The sequence below is a fragment of the Orycteropus afer genome, unplaced genomic scaffold (assembly GCF_000298275.1).
Source record: "Orycteropus afer afer isolate SDZICR_OR568_19922 unplaced genomic scaffold, OryAfe1.0 scaffold00048, whole genome shotgun sequence".
In the NCBI taxonomy this organism is placed as follows: domain Eukaryota; kingdom Metazoa; phylum Chordata; class Mammalia; order Tubulidentata; family Orycteropodidae; genus Orycteropus; species Orycteropus afer.
Genome location: NW_006921635.1, coordinates 3750833 through 3759531, shown reverse-complemented (window position 1 = coordinate 3759531; position 8699 = coordinate 3750833). Strand labels below are relative to the sequence as shown.

At 50.9% G+C, this 8699-nt stretch overlaps 1 protein-coding gene across 1 annotated transcript; it reads right to left on the bottom strand.

Moving 5' to 3' along the window:
- On the bottom strand, positions 1-8164 carry MORN3 (MORN repeat containing 3). The gene is made up of 5 exons (XM_007938152.2): positions 8020-8164; positions 5565-5722; positions 3173-3332; positions 286-470; positions 1-78 (listed from the first exon to the last, which is right to left on the bottom strand). Exons 1-5 carry the CDS (start codon positions 8162-8164, stop codon positions 1-3), a joined length of 726 nt encoding a protein of 241 aa, XP_007936343.1.
- Between the last annotated feature and the right edge of the window lie 535 nt (positions 8165-8699).

Below are 8699 nucleotides of genomic sequence, written 5' to 3'. Positions count from 1 at the left end.
TCAATCTCCTTCCTCTTCCGTCTTCCTGAACATGCTCAAGGCTTCCTCCAGCACACCATCAGGGTCTAGTATTTTCACCTAGAGGGAAGCAGCAGGGGAGAGTTTCCCTAAACCCTTGGGCTAGAGAAGCCCCAGGCTGGTGGCCTCATTGAGGATGCCTAGACTGAGCACACAACCTGCTTGTCTTGTCTGTTCCCTGGTGGGCCAGGGTGAGCTAGGGGGCTGGGGTCTGTCTCTCTGTGTGTGGCTATAGGGCCCCCTGGTGAGGGCACGGGGGCTGCGTACCTGAGGAATGGGGAACTGGGTGGGTGCGGGGGCCTGGTCACGGCCAAAGTCGATCATGGTGCCACACTTGGCCACGTCGTCCACCCAGAAGCCTTTGAACAGCTGCCCGTGGTCCAGGTGGAAGAAACTCCCTGGCCCATTCTTCATGCCTCTCTCCCAGCAGCCCTCGTAGCGGTTCCCATTCCCTGGGGGAAAGAATGGGGGGTGGGGGGGCTTAGACGCATCAAACAAGGCTGGACCCTCCACAGTGCCCACCAGGCAGCCCGACGGAAGAGCATCCGTGTTGACTAGCATGGGCTGGGCTGGGTGGGAATGGGGTAGAGGAAGACTGGTTTACATGTAAATGCTAGAGCCCTGGGTGTCAGCAGCTTCTAGAATCAGACCTGGTTCAAGTCTCACCTTCACCACTCACCTGAGCTTGGGCAAGCTCAAGTTTTAGCATCAAGTTTCCTCTCTGTAAAAAACTGCTAATAAAAAGAAAAGGCGTTTGTCTTTCAACACTTACTCTGTGCCTGGCTCCATGTTACATTCCTGGCCTCATTCAGGCCTCACAAATAAAACTCTATAGTGTATTACAGGAGCTCTGGTAGCATAGTGGCTAAGGCACTTGGCTGCTAACCAGAAGGCTGGCGGTTCAAACCCACCAGCCACTCCTCGGAAGGAAGATGGGGCAATCTACTTCCGTAGTGATACTGCCTCAGAAACCCAAGAAGGGGTCGCTATGAGTCGGGGCCGACTCGATGGCACATAACAACAACATAGTGTATTACGGACTCCGTTTTACAGATGGCACTTGGGAGTTTAACTGACTTGGTCTGGGTCATAGAGGTAGAAGTGGCAAAGGCAGAGCTTGAACCCAAGACCTGCTCATCTCAGGAGCCCATGCTCTTAGTCAGTTATAAATGTACTTGTCATTTGATGGTGGTGGTGTAAAAATAATAATAAAACTAACCTTTCTTAGCTCGGACTAGCTGTGACCTTGTGTAGGTCACCTAAACATTTTCTTAGTTCTAAAAGGGGTAACAGTAGCACCTACCTGGTAGATTTGTGAATATCAAATCAATCATACACAGAAGGGACTTAGAACTTAGAAGGGACTAGATCAGAGGCCAGCAAGCCTTCTCTGTTTGGAGCCAGATACAATTTTCGGTTTTTCAGGCCGAAAAATGGCCTACAATATGGTCTCTTGTAGGAGCTCTGGTAGCAAAGTGCCTAAGGCATTTGACTGCTAACCAGAAGGCTGGTGGTCCAAATCCACCAGCCACTCCTCAGAAGGAAGACTGGGCAATCTACTTCCGTAGAGACACCACCTCGGAAACCCAAGGAGGGGCCGCTATGAGTCGGATCTGACTCGATGGCAGTGAGTGAGTTATGGTCTCTTGTTGCAGCTAATCAGTTTGGTCATTGCTGCGTGAAAGCGCCATAGATAATACATAATTGAGTGAGCATGGTTCTGTGCCATACAACTTTATTTACAAATGGGAAAGGGGTTTTGCTTTAGAGTGATGGGAATGGTTTGGAACTAGATGAAGCTGTAGTTGCACGACATTGTGAATATTTACAATTTAGAGAACTAAGTTATTCTCCTCAAAATGGTTAATTTTATGTTATGTAATTTTCACTACTATAAATAATTTAGACATTTTTTTAAGAGTTTAATTACAGAAACAAATGTTGGGCTGCATTTGGCCTGAGGGCCGTAGTTTGCCAACCCCTGCTCTGTGTAAGTACAAGCTAATAATATCATTGGGCACTTACTTGTTGTCAGGCACCATGCTAAGCGTGCTACAAATATAAATCGAACCTTCACAATAACTCTAGAAGACAAGTTTTATTTGTATCCTTATTTTACAGATGAGGAAACTGAAACACAGAGGATTTGCCCAACATCAAACTCAAACCAAACTAACTGTCGTGGAGTTGCTTCCAACTCACAGTTGGAAGAAGATTAGGGAAGTAGATGGCCTCATCTTCCTCCCGAGGAGCAGCTGGTTGGGTTTAAACCACCGCCTGTCTGGTTAGCAGCCAAATGCCTTACCCACTGTACCACCAGAGGTCCTTCCCCAAGGTCATGCAGCTAGTGAAAGCTGGAGGCTGGATTTGAACCTGACAAGGTCAGTCTATGAGCCCTGGTGACCCACTGGTGAGCCCTTGGCTGCTAACCAAACACTTGGCAGTTTGAACCTACCAGCTGCTCCTCGGGAGAAAGATGAGGCAATCTGCTTCTGTAAAGTTTACAACCTTGGAAACTATGGGGCAGCTCTACTCTATCCTACAATGTTGCTGTGGGTTGTCAGCACTGAGGTTTTTTTTCTTTTCTTTTCTTTTATTATTATTTATTATTATTATTATTTGCAGTGTTCCCTCCCCTCCCCTCCCACCCCTGGTGGTTTGATTTATAAGTCAATCTGAACTAGTTCGTCTCCCAACCTCTTAAGTCATTCTCCAACACACATTCCTAGTTTCTATTCTCCTTACCACTGTTAAGCCCACAAGGCTGTGTGACCTTGGGCAAATGTCTTAACCTCTCTGTGGCTCGGGTTCATTTGTAAAAAAAGGAGATGATAAAAGTACTGATCTTATAGGGTTGCTACAAGAATTAAATGAGCCAGTATAACTAAAGTAGTTGGTGCTATTATATTAATAATAGTGTAATCGACTATCAAGTAGCCTTAATTATTATTAAGGCAGTAAGAAATTGTCTTGCTTTGTGTATTTATTGTTAGTCTTCCCTATTAGAGAATAAGATCCCTGAGGGCAGGAATTCGGTCCCCTTATTCACCTTATCCCACATTGATACCAAGCACGATTTGGGGGCCGGGGCAGCTAGGCAGGAACATGGACTTGCGGGAGGGGCGGGGCCGCGCGGGAGGGGCGGGGCACTCACTCAGACGCAACATGCCCTCTCCGTGGTGCTTGTCGTTCAACCACTGGCCCTCGTAGATGTCGCCGTTGCTGTAGTACATGCGGCCCCACCCACTGCGCTGGTTGCCACACCACTCACCCTCGTAATACTCCTTAGGTCCGAAAAACTGGATCCCATAGCCCTGTAAGCACAAAGGTGTCCCGGTTCACGGCACCCCGCCAACCATCACTAGGGCAGACCCCATCATCCTCCCAGGCACCCGAGAAGCACCTGGGATGCTTCCTAGCTTTCTCCCTAAGCCCCACATCCAAGCCGACGCTCACGTCTTGGTACACCTCTGTCTCTGGGGTGTCTCCCCATCCCTCCCCTACAGCTTTCCTGCAGCCCACGTTTGTTTCTCGCCTCCTCATTGGACCCTGGGTCTCACTGGTCCTGCGCACCGCCCCCCAGAATACAGCAGGCAGTGGGATCTGCAAAAGGCCCATCGGGTCACCTCCAACTCTGATTGTGGCTTTATTATGGGTAACAAGGAGTCTCTCTGTCCTAACCATTTTATGCTCTATTGTTGACTGAACGGTTGGAGGTTCAAGGTGCCTCTGAAGATAGTGCTGATGATGGGTTTCCCAAAAATCAGCTATTGGAAACCCTATGGGGCACAGTTCTACTCTGCACATGGGGTCGCCATGAGTTGGACTCAACTCAAATGTTTGCTATGGGTCACAGACCCCTCTGAAGATCATGTAACAGCTAGGTACTTTGTCCCCAGAAAAAAACAAACATAAATGTCCAACCACAGGGATGCATGGACCCCAGCAGGTCACACCCAAGGAGGGCAGGTCAAGCACCACCAGTCTACTCCTCAAAATCCTGACCCTCCCTCAACCCTATCCTGTCCTCACCCCTGCCCCAGTCACTCCGGTGGGCACACACCCTGCTGTTTCACATCTCCCTCCCTTTGCTGCCTCTGCATCCAATCCCTTACCTCCCCTTTCTCCCAAACTGACTCCTAGCTCTGGTGGTGTAGCTTAGTGGATAAGGCACTTGACTGGTAACCAGAAGGTCACTGGTTCAAGCCCACCAGCCCTTCCACAGAAGGAAGATGGGGGTGGTCTACTTTGTAGAGTTATAGCCTCGGAACTCCCAGCATCTTTTGGTGTCACCTCCTACAGGAAGCCTGCCTTGAATTCTCTAGGCTGGGCTTAATGAGCTTTCCCTGGGGTTCCTGTGAAAACGTTTATCCTAACACCATATTGTATGCAAAGTGTCTATTTTGGAATCTCTCTCCCCACAGGTCAACAACTTGGGAACTGTTGTTGTTGTGTTCTGGAGAGAGGATTCCAACTCATGGCAACCCTATAGCAGAGTGGAATCACCTCATAGGGTTTTCTTGGCAGTCAGCTTTACCAAAGCAGGTCTTCTCTACCATGGAGCAGCTGGTGGGTTGGAACCACTGACCTTTTGGTTAGCAACCAAGTGCTTCTGAAATCCTGGGCTCTGCCATTTACCAGCTGTGTGATCCAGGCAAGGTACTTCGCCTCTCTGAGCTTGTTTCCTTATCAGTAAAATGGGTATGATAACAGTGACTACGATGCACTGCTGTTAGGAGAATTACAAGTACCGTTTATAATGTGCCAGGTTCTCAATAGTCGAGTCATTTTTCCAACTCATCGTGTACAACCCCTCCTTGGGTTTCTGAGGCAGTATCTCTACAGAAGTAGATTGCCCAATCTTCCTTCCAAGGAGTGGCTGCTGGGTTTGAACCGCTAGCCTTCTGGTTAGCAGTCAAATGCCTTAGGCATTATGCCCCCAGAGCTCCCCAATAGTAGTTATTCAGTAATAAACACTACCTGTCTCCTTGGCACATAGTGGGAGTTCACTCAAGTGTGTGAGTAGCTTGAGGAAATCTGTCCCAGGTCTGGGCATATATGTATGTGGTGAGGACATTCCCTGGCTGCTTTCTGCCCCTTAGGACTGTCCCTGCCCCTTCCTTTTTTGTCCTGCAGCCAAGAGTGGGGCCTCTGCTTTCTTGCCCTCACTTTTCCTAGACCCCCTGCCCCCCAATCCAGACCCAACAGAAAAGGAATTGTCAGAAAGGGATGTTCTGTTCAGGAAAAGAAAGCCAGGAAATGAGTGAGGAAGAGGGTGGGGAAGACTGGCCCACTCAGACTGCCGGCAGCTTGTAGCCAAAGGGTTCCATGGGCTCCTCCCGGCCCTCTCCTTTGCTTCCTGTTTCCTGGGTTTTGTTCTGACAGGCTTGATAACCCCCATCCCTTCCTTCTCCCACCCACAACCCTGTTCCCCTCCCTCAGGTCCCCCTGCTTTTTATTCATAGCCTCTCTGACTTCTCGCCCTGCACACACAGACACAAACATAGCCCCTGACCATACCCCAGGGCATGATGGGAACCACTCACCGACTTCTTATCGCCTGCCCACCAGCCTGAATAGACTCTCCTGTACTTTCCCGTCTCTTGGTCCGGAAGGCTGAGGGTGCCATAGCCATCTCGCTGCCCAAACTTCCAGTCCCCCTCATAGATGGTGCCTTTCTTCTTCCAGATCTGTGTTCCTTTTCCTGGTGACACACAGATGGGTCAGTGCTGCAAACATGGCTAACATGGGGAGGAGGTGGGTGTCTGCCCTGCGTCAGGGGGTCTCCTGTTTCCTCGACTGGCTGATTCTCCAGGGTGGAGACAGGATCTGAGTCTCTAGACCCCTAGCACCCACAAAACCCCAAGAAAATTCTATTTCTACAAACAGCTCTCCAGCTTGTGTTCTGAAGCCAGATGACAGAGGATAAGTGACCGCCCAGCCTCGCAAGGGTGGAAATGGCACAACCAGACTTTGAAGGCAAGCAGCCTGACTCCAAAGCCTGTGCTGAAAGAAGCAAGTGAAAGGCATTAAGTGCATAATCATGAACACAAACCTGCAAACAGAAAGGCACTACTGCACCCAGCCCCTCACGTGAACCATGGACAGAGGGGAGCTTCCTGCCCCCTTCCCCTTCCTAAACAAACATCAGTCAAGAGCTGTTGGCAGTCCCACAGGTGAGAGAGGTAAAAGTCTTCCAGTTTCCTGATCAGGGTGACTGGAGCATTAACTTTCCCAAATGGTGGTCACCAGCTGGGACAATTAAACCCGAGGTGGGGAGAGGTGTGTGAAGAAAGAAAAGGGGTGTGTGTGACTTCTACCCCCCAGAAATTTCTTCTGGCTGTGGAGAAGACCCCAAGGGGAGGTTATCTTCTACTCCCACCTGGCGGGGCTGAGTATGGCTTCACTGCTGTCTGTCTCTGGCAACTTCTCCACCATTTGCTGGCAATAGATCTCACTTCCAGCCACAGAGGGGCTCACAGGACCCAGGCTGGCCCAATCAGAGCTCTTCCCTGGGACTTTTAAAAACTAGAGCTGGTGAAGGTGTGGAGAAATTGGAAGCCTCTTAACTGTACGTAAAATGGTACAGCTGCTGTGGAAAACAGTCCGAGAGTTCTTCAAAAGACTGAACATGGAGTTATCCTGTTGGCTGCCGTCCAGTCGATTCTGACTCACAAGGACCTTATGTGAGAGTAGAACTGCCCCTGAGGGTTACCTAGGCTGTAAATCTTTATGGAGCACGCTGGTGGGTTTGAACCTCTGATCTTTTGGTTAGCAGCTGAGCACTTAACCATAGCACCACCCGGGGTCCTTACGACCCAGCAATTCAACGTCTAGATATATACCTAAGTGCACTGGGTATGAGGGGATGCAGAATTCACTCACGCAGAAGCGAAGCTTGGGGTGCTAGTTCAGCCCACACCTTCCTGTCATAGATGGGGAAGCTGAGATCTGGAGAACAGGACATGACTTTAACTTAAGAGTCACCCAGCTTCTCACTAGTAGAGCTGGGAACTTTGGGTCCTAACTCCCAGGCCAGGGCTCTGTCCACCCACATGCTGACCCCAAGGGCTCAAGAACACACTGGGGAATCTATAACCACAAGCAGAGCTCAGAACAAAGCAGAAAGCCTCGACTTTAGGTGAGCATTGAGGGTGGTTTTTGTAAAACATGGGATGGGGTCAGCTTTGGAAGGCTGCCCCGTTCTGCCCACAAAAGCATTCCAGAAGCTCTCTTTCTGCACCAGGCTCTCAGCTAAGCACTCGACAGGCGGCATCTCTTTATCCTCACAGATAGGCATTATTCCCATTTTATGGGTAGGGAAACAAAGGCTCAGTTTTGTGACTCTGTCAAGGTCATCACTGAGGGAACTGGGATTCTAACTTCAGTTCATGGATTCCAAAGGACTTAACCCAGCAAGGCAGAGGGGAGTGGCTAAGAGCCTGGAATCTGGAATTGCAACATTAGAGCAAGAAGTCCTGCCACGGTTTTGGAATGAAAACTGTTCGCAATTCAGGACCTCCTGGCCCCCTGCTGGTCAGACCTTGTCAAGTCTGAGCCCAGCTACCTCTCGGGGCCTCCCTCGCCCCCTGCTGGTCAGACCTTTCGGTCAGCAGTCTTTCAGGACATGGGTTGAGTTTGAAGAACAGAATCACCGTTGCAACTCTGTTTCTGGGGCGCCACCTCTCTCCAGTGCTAACAAACCTCAGGTTTAGCCTAAGTATCAGTGGGTTCAGTGAGCTGGAGCCCTGGAGCCCAGGTGCAGGCTGGTATCTCAGGCCCCATTATCCCCCACTGGCCAAGAAGACCCTTGCTCAGTCTGAGTCAGGGCTGAGTTTGTGGAGCCCCCTGGCTGGTCCAGGTCAGTGCTCACCGCTGGAGGAGCCTCAGGGATCCACTCCGTGCACCCCAAGGAGTTTCTGCATGCTGCTTCCATGGCCCCAGCGCCCAAACTGGTTCAGACCCCACACTCGCCTGAGCCCTCAGGGTTCCCCCACTCACCATGCCTCATATTGTCCTTCCACTCGCCCACATAGCAGTCACCGTTGACAGCGTATATCTGGTGCCTGCACCCGTTCTTCTGGGCCTTCTGGTCCCATTCCTTCCAGCGGGGCTGCAACTTCTGAGGGCACTTGCTGATGGGCATGTTGGCTCCTTTGGTGGGGCCAGAGGTGCTGGCAAGGGGTTAGGGACATCAGAGACCCTGTGCCCCATGTAGCATCCAGGATCCTGGAGACTGCCCAAGAGGTGCCTGTCTGAGCTCAAGTGGCACAAGTCATGTGTGTGTTCCAAATTCCAAGGACAGATGAGCAGCCCTTGATCCTTTTTACTGGACTGACCTTTGGCTGTCCCCTGCCTTGCCTCCTCCTGGGCACCTCTCCCAAGGGTCTGATGGCACAATCACTTGGGAGCCCCAGGAAAGCAGGGGGTTTATGATGGCATCAGGAAAGAGCTGCCCATGGCAGGGGTGACATCACTTAGGAACTAAATAGCACAGCCAATCAAAGCAGTGCTGGCTGCTGGGGGGGCGGGGCTTGGCCTGGGGACATCAGAGGATGGGACCCATGAGGCACACAGAGATCCACTCCAGGCATTCAGGCTGTGTTGGGCCCCCAGACAGCTGGCTACTGGTAAGCCCACAGGGGAACCTCAGCCCAGCACCCAGCACTTAGCTCCCTTGG